Source organism: Spermophilus citellus (genome assembly GCF_964194105.1).
Source record: "Spermophilus citellus genome assembly, chromosome: 16".
In the NCBI taxonomy this organism is placed as follows: domain Eukaryota; kingdom Metazoa; phylum Chordata; class Mammalia; order Rodentia; family Sciuridae; genus Spermophilus; species Spermophilus citellus.
The window spans coordinates 110,837-133,725 of record NC_138196.1 but is presented as its reverse complement, the minus strand read 5'-3'; the positions used below and the strand labels follow the sequence as shown (position 1 = coordinate 133,725).

Below are 22,889 nucleotides of genomic sequence, written 5' to 3'. Positions count from 1 at the left end.
ATCTGCAAAGGATGATCAGAGAGATGCACATTACCAAACACAAGACACACCCTGTTAATAAAAAAGCCAGTGTAGATACGACTAGAGGCAGGCCAGCTAAATACACTGATGAGTAATGGATTATAAAATAACTATACCTAAAATGTCCAAGTCTGTTTGAAAAGAGATTGAATCTATTATGCAAGAATAGGAGATAAAGAAAAAAAGATCAGCCCAATTTGAAAAACAATAAGTAGAACTTGTAGACCTGAAAAAATGCAATGATTAAAAAATTAAGGAAATCAGTAATAAGAATAAAGCTATAGACTAATGGTGGAAGGGTGAATTAATGAGCCCAGGACATAGTCTGAACAAAGAAATGAAAATTACCAAAGCAAAGCTGTGGCATTGAGAACAGAATGCAAAGTTCCAAACAGAGTTCCCAAAGGAGAGATGAAGGAAAACGCAACTCTCAGAGGAAAAAAATGGCTGAGATCTTTCCAGAGCTGAAGATATGGGCATTTTCATGGTGCAAACTCTGAATTTAGTGAGGGGACAATAAAAGGAACAGGAGAGGTTGGTTAAGACTGCCTTGGGTTTTCAACCATGCTTCATCCCTAAGAATCTGATCCAGTCTTCTCCTCTGAGCCGTTCCTGAGTCCCTGAGTTGGGGGTTTGCAGGTGAGGCTGGGGCCTGGGAGGGAAGGACCTCATTTCCTGACAGAGTAGACAGCAATAACGCAGGCCGTGATGGGCAGGGGCCTCTAGGTTCTGGTCATTACTGCTGACAGCGAACCTGTACACACAGCTGTCCCCCTGATCCATGGGTTTTCCCTCTGTGGTCTCAGCTGCCCTCTTTCAAAATGGGCAAGAAGGGTAACAACATACACAAAGATACTTTGAGAGATTACTTTCATAAAATCTTTATTATAGTATATTGTTATAATTGTTCTATTTTATTATTAATAATCTCTTTATTGTGCCAAATTTACAAGTTGAACTTTACTGTTTGTGGTTTCAGGCAACGACTGGGGGTCCTGGACCATGTCTCCTATGGATGAACGGTGGCTAGGGATAGAACCCTCCATATTGTGGAATTACTACATGACTTAAACGGCTTCAGTCTTAACAGTTTAAAAATGTTTCCCTCCTCTGACCATGGAGATCCACCAAACTCAGTATTCAAGTTCTCAAATTTTCTGCATCTATAAACACTGGTAATTCAATTTTCTGATGAGATAATATGGTATTTTTTCCTTTGGAAAAATAAAACCATTTCACAAGTCAATATATTTTTATCTGGATAAATAAACAGAAACAAACTTGAAGAATGCCAAAACTAAAAATATAATTTCAGTTTCTGTGAGTAATTTGGTTGTTCCCCAAACTAATGTTCCTGCTCCAAGTATTCCTTAATATCCCTGCATCAGATCTTTCATTTAATTTAAACATAAAATGAAATATAGTTTGTAAAACTAATGTATTTAAAAGTAGAACCTTTTTTTAGGCTTGAAGGAAACAGGTGTTAAGTTGGAAATACTCTTTTAATAGACTGAAATAATTTTATGTGTATTTACAGATTTCTAGAGAGATGAACACTTTAACTTAGCTATTAGATTGGGCACATTTAAATCAGCAGAAGCCAGAGAGGGAAATGCATTTGAATGTCTTTTAGGGAGATAAGTCCAGGTCTGTCCTCCCTCTGCCCTCAGCCTGGGGAGAGGTATTGTGTACATCCTTGCCCTCTGACTTCTCTTTGGGTTTAATCAGTAGGACTCAGGAGAGACTGGGATGTTTACTCCTCAGCACTTATAGTGCTGTGCCAGGGTTTAGTAGGGACCTTCTAACAAAGAATCCAGCAGCACATGGGCAGTGAGGGTCATTCCCAGAATTCCCCACAGAGTGAAGCCTGCTACACACTGGACCCTCTCCTCTCTGCTTGTCTCCATGGTATTGGAAACCACTCCTGCTGCATCACCAAGCCTCTGTCCCTCCCAAAGTCTGCCTTTTATTCACCTAAACACATTTTACTTTTTTGATATTGATGTAAGAATATCTCAACTGTCTGTACCCAATTTTCCTATGTATATTCAACTCATGCCACAGTGAATTGAATTCACTGCAAGACAGCAGGAGATGAGACCCCGGGCACATAGCTTTTCTTCAAGTGGAATTTTCATATCCTCAAAAGAAAAAAAAAGGTACTCAAATATTTAACATCTTTTTCTATTCTGATTAAAATATCAGGCCCTGTGCATATTCCATACAGCTGTGGGAACAGGAGGCTGGAGGAAGGCATCTAGAAAGTTTGGTTTGGCATTCTGAAATATTACATTTCTTAAGTTCCTCTGCCACACTTAAAAAAATAATCTTATGTGGTTCCCCCCAAATATGCAACTCTTACTATTTTACAAATGTTGACTTGTTTCATTTGCTTATTAAATTTGTTCTTCCCAGGGTTTATTCTTTCTTAATGTTTAACTTTTATTAACATGTAGTAATGGTACATATTTAGGGAGTGCAGCATGATACTTCAATGCCTGCATGTACCTCACATAGATCAATCAGAGTAATTATCTTTTCCATCTTGTTATCATTTCTTTTTGTTTGGAACTTTGGAGTTCTTCATAGAAACAGCGAATAGATTATTGTGAACTAGAGTTTATTTTTTTAAAAGCACAAAAGGACTTTAAAGCCATGGTATATTCCAGGCAGGAACTCTAGCGCTCTCTCCTTTTGGTGCCCACTCTCCATGAACTTAATGGCTCTGGATCCTCTTTTGCGGGTCTGCCTCTCTTATTCCTATCCAAAAGGGCACCAGGAAAGATCTGAGCCTGAGTTTAGAGGCACAGCAGATGAAATAAATTGGAGTCTAGGGAAATGAGCTCAACTACTGGTTGGTCAAATCAGAAAGAAAATTAGTCTAGATGCTAATGATGATGTGTGCTCAGCATGTTGTGAGGCACATGATCAACTCATGCCAAGATGAGAGAAAGGCAGGAGATATTAACGATTTTCAAGCCAAACTGGGGAAACTACAACCCACAAAGTTAGCCACAGGACTGATAATTAAATACTCTGCTAAGTCATTTATTTTTCTAGGTTATTTTTTAAATCATTACTGAAATGAACAAAAGACATATTTTTAACTTGGTGAATTACATAAATTATTTAAGATTTTTTTCTAATTAGTACAGCTTTCTCTTAGCTTGTTGTCTTTCTCTTCATATATTCTACCAAGCACTTGGGGAAGAAATTTTTAATCCTTGTTTTTCCTTTCAATACAGTATACATGTTACATTTGGATATTTTGTCTGCTACTCTTTATACAAATAGATAAGATGTGATGCATTTTTTTAAAAAAAGTATTTATTTTTTAGTTGTAGTTGGACATAATAACTTTATTTCACTTATTTATTTTTATGTGGTGCTGAGGGTTGAACCCAGGGTCTCCCATGTGCGAGGCGAGCGCTCTACTGCTGAGCCACAATCCCAGCCCCAAGATGCAATGCTTTTTAACCCATAATTGATACCAAGAAAAGTTCCATTTCCTTCTCATCTTTTGCCTCTGACCCTAGTGGCAACAGGCATGAGAGTCACTCGGGGAGTGTATTTCCCTTGTGAAAAGTAGAAAGTATTCTTCTACTCTTTGCTGCTTTTCAGTTTTCTTTTTCTTTAAATGAAATCTCACCCTGAAGCCTAATATCTAAACAGAAAAAAAGCAGAAGCTTCAAGTCTCTCAGGGTGGTTTTAACAATGGCTGCTTTATCTCTTGCAATTCTCAAATGATGCTATGAGTTATGGACGACTGTTACTCTATTCTAACTGAGCCTTGGAGAGCTTTAATAACTTGCTTAAGAACATGCAGCAGTGAGATAGCAAAGCCCAAACTGCATTTTTTCCATCAACACATAGTTTGTGCATGTCACCCATGTGCCAGATATTGCTCTGTGAACTTGGGAGATATCATTAAACAAACACACAGAGTCCCTGTTCCTTGTGGAGCTTATATAGTAACCTACTAGTTTTGAATGCAGAACTGTCTAATTCCAAAATGGTAGAGCCTTAACTAGAAAATATGAGTTTTCACTAGCATTCTTTGATATTCTTCAGTCAAATACTCTTTCCTGATATGGCTAAGAGATACCATTCCATTTTCATATAGAATATTTTTACCTGGATGAGTCCTTATCAGTTTAAATTGATATGGAAAAAAAATAGCATCTCATTGCCCTCATGCTCTCCATTAACTACCATCAACTCTCAAGACCCCTACAATGCGTATAAGCCCATAGTTCTCTTCTACGTAACCTCTCCTTCATTTGTCTCCAGTATTTCACAAGGTACAACCAGACTGGGGATATGATCCTGCCATTGTGGCTCATAAAGGGCAATTATCCACAGTGGGCACATGTCTCAGTCCAACTCCTTCATTGAGGAGAATCACATGTGTTCATTTCTTTAAATTCCCTTTTCTCTTTCACATGAGAGATCACATTGGACCCTTGACTTTCTAGGTCTGGCTGATTTCACTTCGCACGATATTCTCCAGTTCCATCCATCTACCAGAAAATGCTGTAATTTCATTCTTCTTTAAGGCTGAGTAAAGCCTTATCCATTCATTTGCTGATGGACACCTGGGCTGCTGCCATGTCTTGTCTGTTATGAATCAAACTGCTATAAACGTTAATGTGGCTGTATCACTACAGTATACTGATTTTAGTTCTTTTGGATAAATACCAAGGAGTGGGATATCTGGGTCACATGATGGATCTATTCCTGGTTTATTGAGAAATCTCCATACTGCTTTCCAAATTGGTTAGTAGTAATTTGCAGTGCTACTGATGATGTATGAGTGTACCTTTTTCCCACATCCTTGCCAGCATTTATTATTTGTATTCTTGATGATTGCCACTCTAACTGGAGTGAGAAGAAATCTCAATGTAGTTTGGATTTTCATTTCTCTGCTTGTTAAGATGTTGAACATTCTTAATATTTTTCCTATTTTCATATTGTTAGCCATTTGTATTTCTTCTAAGAAATGTCTGTTTAGTCAATTTTCCCATTTATTGATTGGGACATTCCTATTTTTTTTCTGGTGTTAAATTTTTTGAGTTATTTATATATTCTTGTTATTAATCCCATGTTAGAGAAGTAGCTGGCAAAGACTTTCTCCCACCTCTCCATGTTTTTAGTTACTTCCTTTGCCATACAGAAGTCTATGTCTCATCCTGCACAAAAATCCACTCAAAGTGGAATAAAGACTTAGGAATAAGACCAGGAACATTGCAACTTCTAGAAGAAAACACACAGTCAACACTCTACAATATGTGTACAGGCATTCATTTTGTTAATAAGATCCCCAAAGCTCAAGAAACAAAGCCAAGAACCAACAACTGGGAGCTCAATTTCAATTACAAATTCAGCTATTGCCCCTGAATGGCCTGTATGCAGAGCCTTACTGCTCCAGTGCTGTCTCTGTTTCATTTGATAATATTTATTCAGGCCCATGCTATGTGGTTATAGGGAACAGAAACTCTCTTGAAGCTGCTCAGATAGAAAGGGGGTTCACTGTCAAGAAGGACAAAGCACTATGAAAAAGGATGTAAGAAGTCCACTTGAGAATTGGGCAGTTGTCAAAGAGCTCTTCTATTTTACTCTTGTAATGTTGTAGGGACCTTGTTTCTCTCCTTGTGAGGGTGAAGTGGGGAGATATCTTCTCTATCTCATCTTTGCAGACCTACTTTTTCCTACATGCCAATGGCTTAAGAAGTGTGAACTTGGCTACAAATCTGACATATGACCACATGATGCTCATTAACTATAACCTCTGTATTCCTTACTTAAATATCTCACACAAGAATCTGACTGGGTCAGCTCGCTGTGCAGACCAGTTGACTTTGGTCACGTGGTCACTGGGATACAACCACTGGAGACTGTATTGGGGAGTGGAGGGGTACGTGGCTGTGTCATGCTAATATGGCTATGTTAGTCTGCCACTGAATCAGCAGTTACACATGAGGGCAGTTTCCTAAGAAGCCAGCAGTGGGTGGTGGGGATAAAGTCACAACCATGACCTCTATAACAGCATTGCTAGATAAATCTTAAAATGTGTTTATCTCACCACTTCCTAATTCCACAGTTCCCTACGAAATATGGGGTCCAGTTCAAGTAGTTCCTCTTACATTCAAAGCCATCTGTAACCTGCTCTCCTATGCCTTGGTGGGCATCATCTTTAGTGTAACCTTGGTTTTGTACGCAGCCTCTACTCCTTTACTCCTTCAAAATGCTGTGCTCAATCTGGAATGTTCTCAGTATACCTCTACATTCATTTCCTTTCCCTCCAAAGTCCTGGTTAAACCTTCCTACCATCTGGAAGTCTGTAAAGCCTGGTCATCCTTCTTCCTCAAACACTTCTTGCTCAGGTGAACTATTCCTACTTCATTATATTAGGTCTTATGATGCCCTCTCTTTTGGATATTTCATCTTATTTCAGCATACATCAAGGTCTCTGGAAACACAAGTTATATTACGGGCAGCTGAATTCTCTAGAATTCAGAAGAGAATCTCACAACCAAGGACAGAAGACCATAGCCAGAGGAAGGTGACTTTCTACTGACATAGCCATCCAATGAATAAGACCACAGCCTTTCACTCTCACCCTCGGTTTTCAGTCAATCCATCATAAGATCTGGCTGACAGTGCCCCTGACTGCCTTTCATATTCACTGTTTTTGTTTCTTTTCCACCCCAACTAAGGTGGTACTCATGCCCCGGCAGGGTTAAATCAGGTATGTACTAATAATCAGATGGCACAATGTGTGGGTAAGAAAAGAGCAACCCAGAACAGAATTCATATAAGTTGTCATTGTTCAGAAGAAGTTTTAGTGAAAGAAGCAAAGTAGCGTGGTAACATACAAGCACAAGTCAGTTTACCTCATAGCCAAGCAAATGTCCATTGCTCAACTTCCAAGGAATGGTGTTCCACAAAACTTCAATTTCTGAAGAAGACAGGCTATGGGCAGAGACTTCAGATGGGGCCATTGTAGGCTCTGTTTAGGAATAGAAATTGAAAAACAATGATCATTTCTGCAGTTGATTAAAACAATCCTTTGACGTCCTTATTTTTGAGAAAGCATTTTAACGTAAGTGAAACTTTTATAATCATCCTATAAAAATATTTGAAAACATGCACCATGTCTTGAAAACACAGACACTGATCTATTGCTGAGGACGAGGTGGCCACAGTGCCACAGGGGTTTTCCTTGCTCAGCGCCCACAGCAACCTGTACCTTCCTCCCTTGCACCTCTTTCTCAGTATTTTCTTCTTCCCTCTGTTCTCTCTACCCCTTTTTCCCCTCTGTTTCACCCCACACCAGCTGCTTGGGAACTCCTATACTACTTTCTTATTTGGGTCAAACAAAGTCAAAGTCAAGTTCAAGTAAAGTTCATTTACTCAGCAAGCACTGAGAGCCTAATTCCACACAAGGGGCAGTGTGAATTTGGATACTGACTCTTTTGATGGAGTAGGTAGACATGCCCATGTGATCTCCAGTAAGGACACCCCCTTATAATGAATATTTTGGGGGAATTCATGGGAATCTCATAAGGCTCAATGATAAAGTCTTCCTCTGATTCACTGAAATGTCTGAGTGTATTTCTAACAAGCCCCTCATTTTTTTCTTAGGCGACTAAATATCTTTCTTATGTGTGAACAGACAGCCCTTTGACCAACTCCTCAGAGTGATAAGGATGATTCAGGAGAAGGGAGGTGAGGGGCACAAGAATGGGCCAAAGGCTGAGTCTGTTCCCACTTCCCACAGCCAGTTCTCAGGCCCTAGATGCTGAGGGCAGACAGTGTCTGAAGTCCTCCCGCTGGCCAATTTCCATCACTTCCCTGACCCACAACCTGACCTTGTAATTCCTGGAAGCTCTTGGAAATGGGGTCTGGCTATGAATGCAAGACTCTTTCTTTTGCAAAGATGCCTATAATACCTGTTTTTATCCTTTTCAGAACTCAATGGGAAATGAGAAGACAAGAATAAGGGTAGCCGTCCTCCGTCCTCAGAAATATGGAGTCTATTTTTAGAAATGACAACTGTGGACCTTTTTCTTTTTTTCAATTTACTGCCAGTTCTGAGGTTAAGAGAGACACTGGGATATACTGCATGAGCTCAGAATGCTTAAGACCAACGGCCCTGGGTTAAAATCCTGGCTCTTTCTACATGAGTTTTGGCAGATTTATTCATCTCTTTCATCAAGCTTTCATTTCCTAATTTGTAGATGGGAGACTTTTCATTTGAAAATTCTAATTAGGTAACTCCTGGCAGATGGCAACCATGCAATACAGGTAGGCCCCTGACATCTTTGTTAGGTGGAACCACATGAGGTGGCCAATATTCAGTTGCTGTCATCTATAAAATGGTGGTTTGCTATCATTTTCTAGAGTGATCTTGAGATGTCTCAGAATGTGGAGCAGATTTAAAAGGAGAGCAGAATGACTCAATGGTTTTCTAGTGAAGTGTGTGTGTACACAGCAGAATGATGCAATTAGGCCAGAGTGACAGGTACTCATATCCCTCAAAGGTTCACATTGTACATCTCTTGGATGGCATCTTGGCTCTTGCTTTCAGTCTTGCTAATGTCCTTTTCTCAGTTACATAAACCACAACAGAACTTTGGACTAGTGTAGCTTCCAGGGACTATTTTATTCTTCAACCAAGAAAAATAGGGTTGCAACCAATTGTTAGATCCTCTGTCTCTTGAGTCTTACACTTCAAGTCAGTTATGGTTGATCTTTATGACCTGCCCTGGGGACATAACCACGAGTTTGATTACTGTTGACTTGAGGAAAAAAAAATACCCCTAAAGCCACAGAGAATTTTCTAGTCAGGTTTGAGCACAACTAGCTTATTGATATACAAACTTGTTTCCCGCACCTTCTTCTGCAGAGAACACTGTTGTCACTGGGCTAAATGGGCCTTCACCTCTGTTATTATAGACACCCACTTTGACTTCATAGGGTGAAAATGGCATGATACTTTCATTCCTGAAGACGTAGCTTGGGGTGTCAGGGGATGTCACCACTGTCTGGATCCAGTTGGTAACCCCAAGAGGGCGGAAAGCAACCACATACCCAAAACCTTCACCATTCTGCAGCTCTTCAGGGACTGGCTATAAAGAAAATGCACAGTCTGTCACTCTTACAGACAAGGGCATAGCAAAGTGATGAGTCCTCATCCTTAGTGTTTCCTATGAATTATCAAATAATAACCTTCACAGTATCAAGTCGGAGATTTTAAAAAGAAGAGGAACACCAGGGGCACATTTAATTCAGCTGATTTTTAAGAGACATATAATACTCTTTAACAGGCACCCAGGTACTGAGCTAGACTTCTCAGTGATTATTTGACATATGAGTGTCTTTAAGTCCACATCTGGGTTTCTAATAACCCATACTTTGAGTATAACATACTAGATATTTTAAGTCAAATAAAAATGATCAAATCCCTAGTGTTGGTTTTATGGAAAGAAATCACACCTTGATACAGTGATTAAGTACAAAGGAGCAAAAAAAAAAAAAAGAAAAGAAAAGAAAAGCAAAAGAAAGTAAATACAGCTTACTGAACTCAAGGCTGCATGGACTCATGCCAAAAATTCTATTGGCATTTATCACAAGCTCATGATGCTTTATTTGTTTGTTAACATATTCAATTAATATAAATAAATTTAGTGCTAGCCCCCCCCATTTCATACATGTTAATTACATTTTCCCCCTAACTTAACATAAACAAAGGATAAAAGACGGTCAGGAAAGAAATACAGACTCAAGCACCTGTGGGAATGTCAGCAGGACATTCCAGGAATGCAGGGAGAGCCCTGAGGGAACCTCAAGAGTCAGAAGCCAGGAGTTGACTCTCACCCTCTGTTTAGCAGCCAGGTGTCCATGTACAAATTACTATCTTTGTGCCTCAGTGTTTTAATATATAAATGTTCCAAGAATGAAATAAGAAAACTTTTGCAAAATGACAGGAACAGTGATTAGCACTGAAATATTTGCTACCAGTGCTACCAGCAGTGGCAACAGTGGTACCATTATCAGCAGCAATAGCAATGCCAGCATCAGAACCCACATCACAAGCACCACTGATAGTACCACCAGTACCACCAACACAGGCACCACAATTCCCAGCACCAGTGTCGCCAGCACTGGAGACATGAGAACCAGTAGCACCTGTTCCATCGAAGTACCAACATCAAAACAACGGCCTACACCACCAGTACCAACACCTCCAGCAGCGGCACCTGTGCCACCAGCTGTATCACCAACACCATGAAAATGAGCACACACACCATCAGCACCATCAGCACCAACACCAGAATAACTACATCTGCACCATCAGTGCCACCATGAATACCTGTGTTCCCAGCACCACTACTAGCACCTGTGCCACTAAACCCACCACCAAAAGAACCAGTACCAATTGCACCACTACTACAACCACTACCACCACCAGCGCCCACATCACCAGTCCATCCCCAGCACCACTGTCACCAACCCTACGACTCTCGGCAGCATTAGCAGCACTGCCTCCATAAGCACCAACAACAGCGCCAGGCCCACCAGCAGCAACAGCGGGGTAGGAGCCAGCAGCAGCCAAAGCTATCTCATTGGCAGCAGGACCACCAGCATCAGCATCACCAATAGCACCAGCACCAGAAGCACCACCACCTGTGCCACCTCCAGCACGGGTGTTATTGGTAGATCCAGCCCCAGTCCATTCCCCCAGCAACACCTCCATTAGCATCACCAGCACCACCGCCATGACCGCCACCAGCCCTAGTGCCATCAGCACTATTACAAGAGTATTGTGAGCACCAGCACCACCAGGACCATTCCTCCAGCACTACTAGTGCCACCAGCTCAAGGACCAGCACTACCATGGCAACAGTATCACGTTCAGTACCACCAGTAGCGCTGACACCATTACTAGTATCAGCAGCACCAGTATCAGTATACTCTTCGCATCAGGAACATCACTATAAGCACCATCACCAGCATCACCAGCATTGCCAGCACCATCACCAACATTACTACTAGGACTAGCACCAGTACCACTACCACCAGAACCACCAGTGCTACCAGCACTAGCGTCAACTATAGCATCCTTAGCAGGAGCACCATCAGTACCAGCCCTGCAGCACCACTACCAGCATGGACACCACCCAGGAGGCCACAAGGATCATGAAAATAGGAGCACTCTGACGAGGGAAGTGCTGCCCAGACACTTACATCCCAGGTGATCACCAGTTCAGACCGGCTTCCGCCTCCTCCACTGACATCAGAGGGAGGCACTTCTGGAACTGCGTGGGTCAGAGAGAAAGAGATGAAACCCTCTTTGCATGTAGCAATATTTATCCAAAAGAAGACTCATTGTTGCTTTTAAAATACATGAAGGAGCTTCATCATTGACACACTACACACACACACACACACACACACACACACACACACGTGTGTATATATCCCATATGTATACATTCACAGATGCCTTAGGTAACGGCCTAATTTATATTGCATGAAATTATAAAATATTTTGGGTGAGGTCAGCAGATGATTTTATTTTACCTGAAATTATAAAACATTTAAAACCTCTCAAGAGGTAATAAAAATGAAAGTTATTTGAGAGGGACATTGTGACTGGTGTGAAGGCTAATAAAATATGGAAAATGGATTCACCAGGGATGCTGGGAAACCACTCCAGCATGAACCCTGAACTGTGGCTATTCCAAGCAGAGACATGAGTCTCAGAACAACAGTGGCTTTATAGAGGAAGGATACAGACTGGGCCCTCCCATCCTGGTAGGAGGTATTTATAAACCTCAGGCAGGCATCGACTTTCACACTTCTGCTGAGAACTTTCCTTTAGTAAACTCAATGACACAGCTAGCATATAAATTATTTGAAGGTGGGTCTTTGTCGTGCCCATAGCTGTATCTGCAAAGTCTGCAAAGTGCTGAGCACACAGTAGACACTCCTGAATACATGTGGTGTGAACAAATGAGCAGTCTGTAGGCAGGCACCAGCCCCCATGTCTCCTAGTACCTGCCACACGTACCAAGTGCACTGTGCCAATCAAACGGCATCTCTAAAATGTTGAGACGTATCCTTTGACTTTATCTTGACTTAGTTAGCTCCTAAAATGACTTGCTAAATAAATAGCTTGCTGTTTCAAATATTCTATTAGTTAATATTAATTAATATGTAGATTATGAAAAGGAAAGTTTACGTCCCCTCAGCTGTCTCAATAATGTGATGCTGGGTATGCATTCCACTTCTAAGTCTTAAAATTAGGATAATTTTAGGATCATAAAGCCATTTAGATTGATAGTTGCCTTACATGGAAATTAATAACAATAATTCTTTCTTAATTGAACAGTTGAGAAGCCAAAATATAATACCCATCAATTGTTTGAGCTCGTGTGTGTTCACTGAGCTCAGCGACAGAATGAGATTTCCTAGCAGCAAAAATTCCAAATGCCATTGTTTTGCTAATTTGTCAATGTTTGTTTTAAATGAAAACAGCTCTTCCCTGCTAACAGGGTAAAGATGTCAGATAGTAATTATAACCTTAAATGACAAAAATGTATTCACTCAACATGCACTAATGATGGTCTAGGAGGGACTGAACTCCTGGAAATGTCACACAACATCAGAGTCACTTACATGGGTTGACTAAAGCCATATGGCAGATTTCATTAGAAAAGTCAGATAATTATAACACTGCATTATGGATATGGAGTCCCCACTGGGCCTGGAGACCAGGGCCAAGGAAACTGGAGATGCACATCCAGGGACATCTCTTCACCCATTACTCAGAAAACAGAAACACTAACCTGCCTCTTCAGTTCTTACTTTTTCTGAGGGTAAACTGGGTTCTCCACCTCCGATTTTGTTACTGGCTACAACCCGAAATTCTTATTCCACCCAGGGGTTTAACTCCACTACGGTAGCTGTGTGTGTTTTCCCATCGATGACCTCAGGCACTACAAAGGAGCAGTTCAGAGTTGTCAGAGTCTGTGGTGCCTAGCAAGGCCTCTAAATCCATTCCTAAGCAGGGACAGTGGCTGCCTCTCCCCTTACCTGTTGTGACAGTTTGCCAGCCCACAGAGAAAGGTGTCCTTGCTTGGATAGCATAGGAGATCACCGGGCTGTGGTTGTCTGTGCCTTCTTTCCACGACAGCTGGGCTGTGGTGTCTGTGATTTCTTCTACCATCACATTTCCTGGTGGTCCAGGTGAACCTAAAGAAGGTGAGTACGCATACCACTGTCACCCACTTCCACCAAAGTGAAGAGTATGTCCCGTGACCACTTCAGTACCTCCATGCGGTCCCCGTTTAGAAAGTGCTTAGTGACAAAGGCCAGGTACCTAGTAATAATATCCCCTGACACACATTTCCATTGTTAGATCTTAAATCTGGATAGAAGGCCATAATCCCCCATGGTCCATTGTGACTATATATAGGATTCCTGTTCCTTCCAAATGCAGTGCCCCTGGCTTTGGATAGACTGACTTTCCCTTAAACCCAGTGGTTTATATTACCTCTGTAGTTCTCAGATTGTTATCTAGTGATGTTTTAATTCATGATTCACTCTGGTCATTTTCCAGCCCAATAGCAATAGTACTCTGGATAGTAGCTTAGGTTGGAAAATTTTGTCAGGAATCCTGAATAAATAATCCTGATTCTCTTAGAAGGACATACACACACACACACACACACACACACACACACACACACGATATTCTCTCTCCTATTTAATCCATATGCTGATTGATGGCATGCTCAAGAACATATCAGCTTGGCAGCCAACCCCGTCACAGTGAGAGCTATTTGAAGGGAAGAGTCAAGAATCTTGTTTCTCTGAATTGACACTCATCTGAATTGTCGTATTTGCTGGCAGAGGGAGGACTCAAATCAACACTATAATTTGCATGTTCATATTCCCTCTCATCACGGCTCTTCCTCCAGTTAGGAATGATCAGCTAAGATGTGAAGGTAGGAAATCCAGGAGGCGTTCCTGTTACCTCTAACTATGAGCTCGGCGGCAGAGGAGACACTGTCCACTCCCGTGTGCACCATGCAGACGTACTTCCCACTGTGCGTCAGCTGGATGTTTCTGATCATTAGATCACCTGAGGAACTCTGTTGGGAAAACCGGTGATGGACACACCATTATTTTTAAAACACAAAGAATTTTGGAGACTATGGCCCAGAAACACATGGCGACGGAATCTGTATTTAGAGTAAAAACTAAAGTGGGACTAGACAGAGGATGCAATAAGGGAATGAACGGAAATAATACCAAGTTAAAAACCATACATGACTGCAGATAAATATTTCTGCAGACAAATAAATGACTAGCTTTCCCCAGGGGCATTTATGGTTTCAAAAATAAATGAGGGCAGAGATTATAGTCTCAGAGTCTATTTACTTCCACCAGGGTGACACTTCTTTTTATATCCACCGCTCAGCATCAGCTCAACTGTTTTCTCTGGTTCCAACCCCACTGCAATTATCTGCCTGAGAAGAAGCAGAAACCATTTAGGTATCTAGTGGGAGATAAATGCAGCGCGACACAGGGATTACCACAGTTGAACACTGTTCTAAACGCATTGGAGCTCTAAAAGACTAATGCCATTTAATTCCTCAGCTGCAGAACTTTAGGAACAGTCAGAATGAACCCCCTCAATAAGAAGAAATGGAAACATTTTAAACCTTAAAAATATCAGCTATCCATAAAGACATTTGTGGGTGTCCCCCAGCGCCAATTAACGGAGAAAATATATTTCTAAATGCTCAACTTTAAATGGTCTTCATTTAAAGAGAATATAAAATCATGTTCATAAAATGACTAACTGCAGGTCGGTTTCATGCATTAGTAAAAATATGGATTGAAATAAAATAATTTGGAAAAGCAAAGCCCTTTGAAAAAGATAAGCAGTTGATGCCTGACCTGGTACAGGACACAGCAGCATTTATCTTGTTAATTAAAAGCATAGCTTTCCTCTTGGGTTTTCCTAGAATATGTTGAAAAGGGGATCAGTTATCCTATTTTTAGGTAATTTCCTAAAACCACCTACAGGGTACTTCCTTCCATATTGCTCCCTGCCCTGAGGATTCTTAATGGGCCACAGATTCTCTGTTGGTTGGATCATATGGCTTTGGACAGAACTTCTTGAGCACTGGGAGAGACCAGATGTGTGCTGATTGATGGCCACAATTAAAAGATAATCCTGAAACTGTGAAGTTTGCAGATTTTACTTTCCACACTCTGAACTTCTTTTCCTCCCTCCCTCTTTCTCCTCAGGGTTATTTAGAAATTTATTCCCAGGATGAAACCCTCAATGCTTGCTGACCTTTACAGGTTTTCTGAGTTCCATATAGTCACAGGAGGGTGATAATCATTTCTATAGAAATCTTTAATTTTCAGTAAAAAAACTGTTGATGATAAATGCCGCCAAGACATTGGGGATGAGGCTGTTATTCTCCCTACCTTTATTTGCTTACTTTGAAAACAGTTGGGTAAAAGAGAATTATAATAGGGCTCTCCCAAGTCTTTAGATATCTGCATGTACCATTTCAGCACACCACTGGTCTTGTCTCTTGAAGGAGAGTTTGGTATCAGGATGTGACTTCAGGTATTGATAGCGGGGGAGACAGAAATGCTCAGCCAGGTCACAGAAATCAAACTATCTTCCTAAAGAAATGTAGGCTTACGTTAAGAGGACACACCATTTCTAAGTATACAAGTGTACCACAGTGAATCCAGTGAACCTCACCATCATGTATGCCACAAGAAATTAATTTTAAAAAATAAGATAAAATAACTATGGGTAAATGACGGAAAGATCAATAGAGAGAAGGGGGTGGGGAGAAGGAAGGGGAAGGAGAGATACTGGTGCCTCAATTAGAACAAAATATATTCCATGCTTGTATAATTATGTCAAAATGGATTCTACTGTAATGTATAAAAAAAAGGAACCAATAATAAAATTAAATTAAATCTAAAAAAATGTTGGAAAAAGAAGCAATTAACTAAGATATGTAGACAATGGGAGCCATTGATTTTTTTTTAGCACCAAAATGTTGTTGAATTAGATAAATATGTAAATGAAAGTAGAATTTAATTTTTGCCAGTTCAGTAACATGTATTTATATTGTACTTTTCTGGCCCTTTCTATCTCCAACTCATCTATTGTCTTAATGCATCGCTTCATAGAAGCAAGATTCACCTTAACAGAGGTTTACCCAATCCTGCTTAAGCCTTCAAGGGCTAAGACCTGCCTGACACATGACCTTTGTTCTCCATGATATAAACCCAACTCAGGGTAACAAGGAATGTAAATATGAGGCAGATTCCATCTGAAAACCTGGGAAGTTCAACTCAGGTCAAAGGATATCACGTGGCACACCATGTGTGGAGAGCTGTAAAGCAACAGAGATGAATGTTTTCAAGTTTTGCTGACAGTGTGGAACCAGAGCCCCTACTCCTGCTGCTGGGAGGAGTGTGAATGGGTGCAACCCCTCTGGAGAACTGTCCAGAAGTCTCCACTAAGGCACAACATAAGCATCATCTATCACCCATTATTTCACCCCTAGGAATGGACTTATCCTGCAGAAATGTGTGTGTGCATCGACCACAAGATATACACAGCTGAAAACCAGAGGACTCAATGTCTGTCTCGGTAAAACTCATCAATAAATAAGTGGTATAATCATTTACGGAAATACTATTGGGACATTAAAATGACAAAACTATGTACATAGATCTATGTAGCTGCATCTAAACAACACAGAGGATACAAACCAGAGAGAAAAGAGGATATTGATCTAATCTCACCACCCGAGAGAAGGGAGCTGTGGTTACCTGGGAAGGAATAAGTACTCTGGATTGAAGCATCATGGGGGATTCTAAAGTGCAGATCATGCTCCATGTGTTCCTCATGTGAAAATCCACTGGGCTACTTGGCAGGCACACATTATCCCATCATTTCTTATCAGGATACAACTATTTCCAGACATTAAAAAAAAATTCCAAAAGGAAGATTCACTGATAGCAAACCCAACTCTTTTCCACATCAGGTTGTCACTCTTGGAGAATGTAGTTGTTTATTGGGTAGCTAGGATAAAGCGGGTGGGACAAGACTGCCTGGGAAAATCTAAGTAAGATTTGTCAAAATGTAGTAAACCAGTAGGTCTCCTCTAAATAGGTTTCTCGATATATTTATTAATGAGATAGCATAATAGATATATCTAGAGACATTTTTCTTTAGAGTATAAAGCAATTCAAATAAAGGAGATTATAACACTAATAACCTTCAATAAATTGTTAGGCACACTAATAATTGTTTGAGTGAAAAACAGCTTGGTGTTTCCTCTCTGTTAAATTAGTCTGTAGTATTTTCCTAAGTATTCTTCCCCTCCCCTCCCTCCTTGAATAGAATGGACCACATAGGCAAGATGGGGGGCAGGGGGTCAAGTTTTTACTTTCATTTTCTTTCATCCTAATTTTCTTTAAAACTTCCCTCTAGAAACCTCCCCCAAGCCATGCAATTCTAAGTTTTCTAGAAATCAAGCCATTTTTCTAAGCTGCAGGCCACAGGTTTACTCAAAATAGGAGATCTGAGCCATAGACAAGGTCTATTCCAATGATTCATACAGAAACTTATACAGCAGGAGAAAAATCCCTCAGTGATACAAATTTGAGTTCCTTCTTAAAAGAACTACCTTTTTAAAAATAAGATAATTCATTCAAAAACTATTTATTAAGCAACTACTACACTTCAGTTGCTGGGTATACAATGATGAGGGGAGAAAAAAACAGTCCTTATATTCACTGAGCTGACAGCTGAGAGAGGCAGTCATCAAACAATGACATAAAACAATGTCAAATTACAGTGTAACTTAAGATAAGAGAACACAGAAGAGTCTATGGTTTTTGAGGGTTTCAGTGAATGGACCGATGGGCCCAGATATGCGATGTAAGCAGAAGTCTTGGAAAAGAGGGTGAAGTGGTCTACCCGGGCACATATCCACATGAAAAGCACTTGAGGACACAATCAATTTGTTTGACTCAAGAAGGGTAGGGTAGTGGCACACACCTGTAATCCCAGCGGCCCAGGAGGCAGAGGCAAGAGGATCATAAGTTGGAGGCCAGCCTCAGTGACTCAGTGAAAACTTAAGGAACTTAGTGAAACTTTGTCTCAAAATTTAACAAGTGTTTGTGTGTGGGGTGGAGCATTGCAGATGTAGTTCTGTGGTTAAGCACCACTGGGTTCAATCCCCACTACCAGGGGGAGCAAGAGGGTTGCTAAATGGGTTTCAGGAATAGGGATGTCAGGAATGTAGTTAATCTACAAACTCTTTATCTGTCCCCCAAAATTAAAAGTTCACTATAGCCAACATCAAATGCATATTTACATCAAAATGACAGTAATTTTTTTCCTTTTTGGGCTAATTTTATAATTTCTAAGTTTGACTAGAATCATTTACCCTTTTTTTTTCATGCTGGGGATTGAACCCAGAGCCTTAAACACACTAAGCACACACTCTACCACTGGGCCACATGCCCAAGCCCTAGAATCGCTTTCTTATTGAAGTATTTGTTCACCTAGTCATACACATTTCTTTTAGGAAAAAAAATACATATTTTTGAAACATGCTACAGGTACAAGCAGCAAACAGATTTATAAGCCAAATCATCTTTGACATAAATGTTAAGGGAAAATGTAGCGTGTATTGAATTAAACAGAAGAGGATCTTATTAACTTTTCCCCTGTATTTTTCTGAGGTGATGACACTAATGAAATTTGGGATGCAATTTAAAAGCCATTCTGCACTGAAAGGCAAGCAGTATGTGATATGATAACCCATGCCAGGAGAAAGTAAATGAGCAGCAGATCATCACTAATTACAGGCAGGCTCGAAGCACACTGTGGTGTCTGCCATGTGCTAAGAACTGAGGTGCAGTGCAAACTTCAGAATCGGGGAACGGCTTCTATGTTGCCAGCAGAGCCTCAACTTTGAGTGAAACAGATTATCACAAATACTAATTCCTTAGTAAGCACTCTCGATATAAATGCTGCCACCGGACTGCCAAGAAGCATAATTTCCCAGTATAAGGGGAAAAACAATACATTTTGATGTATGGAAGGCAAGGTTGACTAGGTGGGCCTCTTCCTTTTTATCACTTTATGCAGCCTGTGACTGCAGAGCCACCCAAATTAATCATCGGTCCCTTCACAGGCCTGCTTTCCAAACCCTGACACCGCATGTAAGTCACACCCAGGTGCCTTGAAAGCAATCCACCTATAGGTTCCTCCTGGAATCTGGTTGGTGCTTTCCTCTGTGAAGGTCCCCAAAGGAACTGGTGGTGACATGACTCGCCTCTGCATTTATGACCAAGAAAATTAAACCTTGCCCCCACTCGCCCTGGACAGCCTCCTCAGGGTCACCTTCCTTACACACATACTCGGCTCAGGCAAGGAAGAGAAAACGTAGGCAGCCACTGAAGCATGGGAATAGGACCAAGCTGGGACATGGTGCTAATTTTTCTTACTAGCAGTGGTTACAGTCACTTGGTTGTCTGAACAGGTGATATTTAAGGCAGGTAAACGCCATCTGTTCATATCAGAATTTGCTTGACTTTCTTTTCTTTTTTTTTTTTTTTGGCAGAGGGAGGTACTGGGGATTGAACTCAGGGGCACTTGAGCACTGAGCCACATCCCTAGCTTTATTTTGTATTTTATTTACAGACAGGTCTTTCTGACTTGCTTAACAAGCCTGGGATTTTGCTGAGGCTGGCTTTGAACTCACAATCCTTGGGTCTCCAAAGTGCTGGGATTATAGGTGTGCCCCACTGAGCTGGGCTAAGAATTTGCTCAACTTTCTTTGGGAGGGAATGTCCTGGTGTGCCTCACTAGAAGTTGGTGATGTCAAGATGCCTTTACCAGAGACTTTAACTCATTGTTTTCTACACTTTGGTCACTACAGTTACATTTACAGCTTTATATGACACTTCCTATGAATGGAAGTTCTGTTATTCACTTGATGTTTTCTTAAACTGGTTAACTTTCTTTAATTAATATGGAAACAGATAGGGAAAATGTATATTTTTTACCTAAATGGGAGTTTGCTCACCAAAATAAGTTAATGGCAGAAATGAACACAGTGAGTAGAAAAAAAAATATGAATGGACACTGTCCAAGATAATGTACATGGACAGCAGCTGAATGATGTTAAAGTCCCTGAGCCAGAGACCTTTGCTCTGCTAATTAAAAAAGGAGATTAGCAAGTGATAGACACTGTTATCAACAAACTCAACACTATAGTTAGCCATTATTCTGAACTTAAACTCATGATTGAAAAAAAATTGAAAATGGATGGTTTATATGTCCTAATTATTTAGAGCTGCATATCTAGGACCTAAATCCTATCATTTTCAAGGCTGATTGTGCTATAAATTTACCTGAGGAATCTTTAAAAAGTACCAGAAAAGCCTAGGCCACATCCCAGGACAATTAAGTTAGAATGAACTGGAAACAGGAGACCCTCTAGGTGACTCTAATAAGCTGTTAGGGTGCAAAGCTCATTAAACTTCCTGGAATTTGACGTTCCTAATCTTCATTCCTCTTGCAAACAGAAGGCTTACAATAACCACTCTGATGTCCCCCAACTCTGAAATGCTATAATAAATATATTAATGAAATAATTATTAGGCTGGACTGAACATTGCTGGACACAGGCTGACAACAGCACTCCTATACAGAATGTCCTCCTGGGAGGGAGGCATGAAAACTAGCGTTTGTGAAGCAGGCAGTGTGTGTCAGGTTGGGGCCAACTCCCTTGACATTGCCTTGTTTGCTGTGCTCATTGTAATTTAGAAATAATCACCCAAGCCACTCAACAGTGATAAATTTCTATAAATGCATATAGAAACTTACTATTACTCAACCTGTACCACTCTAGGATTTCTGTTGATGGATGTGATGATTCCGGCATATTCCAAGTCAAGGAGCTTATCTTGGAGAGTAAATTAACTCAGGGATCAAATCTCACTGTTTTGTTTTTCCCTATAGTGAATGAACAAAGTGCACTGAAAGCAGATCTGCCCCTTGTAGAATGGTATGGTTGTGTGGAAGAAAGGGTCCATTGATGCAAAGGAATAAAAAGCTATTTTCTCATGGCCACATAAACAAATTGTGCTGAGTTCCTTAGGTTTACTTCTGGTACCAATTCATTTTGCTATGTAATCGTTTACCCCCAAATTTAGTGGCTTAAATAAAAAACACTTATTGTGCTCAGGAAACAGCAGAGAGGAGTGGAGCCAGCTCCTTAGTGCTGCATAGCTCCCTGGAGAGGTGGACCTGGGGACTGGCAAGCTCATCCACAAGACTGGCAACTTGGGGTTGGCTGTTGGCTGGGGACCCTGGTTCCTCTTAAGATGAATCCCTGCACACTCTACTTTGGCTTCCTCATAGTCTAGTGGCTCAGTTTCAGAGCCATTGTGCTAATGGAACCAGTAGAAGAGCATGTGTTTTGGGGAGTTAGCCTCAGGAATCCGATGGCATTGATCATGGGGTTCTTTATTAGTCAGGGAAGTCACAAAGGTCTTCTGGGTTTCAACAGGGGAGGAATGGCTTTATTGCAGGTGGAGAGGTGTTTGTCAAAGTCATGTTATAAGGATAACTCATTGGATAAAGCATGCTGTGGCCACCATCTTTGGAAAACACAATCTGCCTCACCAAAGGTTCCTTCCACACCTGCCATACAGCCAGTGCTTGGGACAGCTGACCTACAGGGACCACAGAAACAGGTTTCCATACCTTCTACTATAGCTTTGGGGTCTCTCACATGGAGATCTGAGGGAGAAAAAGTTGTAACTTGTGGGTATGTACTTGCCAAGAGTCACCCTTGTGGGCTGGCCTGAACTGAATGTGCCAAGAACCTAAAATAGGTTAAAAAAAAAAAGAAAGAAAAGCAAAACCCTAGACTAGACACCCTTTCTTTTATGTCAGAAGCCTGTATATGGACCACATAAAGGACTCCAAAGGGCTCAAAGAGAATAAAATTATACCCTCTCCCAGGAGAGTTGCTCCCAAAGAGATCACAGTGTTTTCCTTACAATTGCAGTCGATTATATTCCAGCCATTTTCCAGATATTTCAGAAGTATAGATTTTTCATCTCCAAGTCATATTGAAAAAGATAAAATATGAAAGACTAGGTTTGATATTAAATGTGACTATCAATAGACTTTTTTATGATAAAGAACATGATCTAAAATTTTAAGGTTGGTATAAGAAAACGGGATTGTAAAATCAGAGTGTTTCTATAATAATATTTTTTTTGTTGTTAAAAACCAACCACTTAAAATTTCTGGTGTTGGAGTCTAAATTTTTAAATCACCCCAACTGATCTGTTCATTCTTCACTTGCATGTCTATGTTCTAGTCAATTAAATGGGTATAATTAAATATCACATCTTACACATTACAATGATTTTCTAAATTAGAACATAAAATATAAGCCGGCCTGATTAAAAAATGGGCCAGTCACTCTGACTTCTGGTATCCAGTCACCACATAAGGAATTTAGAAGTTCCCACTCTGTCTTAACAACAGGTAAAAATCTAAACACACTTAAAAAATTAATTCTTCTTAGCTATAGCAATGAAATATAGTCACAGGGCAGACTGTGTCCCTCAACACTGGAGATGTAACTGGGCAGATGCAGAGATCCACATGTAGAAGGCTCCCTGGAAACCTCTGCTGGGGTAGGAAACCTGGCTGTTACTGACAACCTGCTGGACAGGCTGAGGGGTCCCCACAACCTCAATGTTACCTCCAAGTC

General features: G+C 40.7%; 1 protein-coding gene across 1 annotated transcript in view; it reads right to left on the bottom strand.

The window, feature by feature from the left end:
• Positions 1-14,654, bottom strand: part of LOC308635045 (contactin-3-like) — a gene marked incomplete at both ends in the record, with an annotated part of 32,312 nt that extends 17,658 nt beyond the window's left edge. Inside the window, 8 exon segments of the mRNA XM_081269311.1 lie at positions 6,915-7,030; positions 8,918-9,152; positions 11,272-11,342; positions 12,876-12,957; positions 12,961-13,025; positions 13,123-13,281; positions 14,066-14,183; positions 14,628-14,654. Of these exon segments, the coding sequence (XP_081125437.1) occupies positions 6,915-7,030; positions 8,918-9,152; positions 11,272-11,342; positions 12,876-12,957; positions 12,961-13,025; positions 13,123-13,281; positions 14,066-14,183; positions 14,628-14,654 (873 nt within the window).
• Between the last annotated feature and the right edge of the window lie 8,235 nt (positions 14,655-22,889).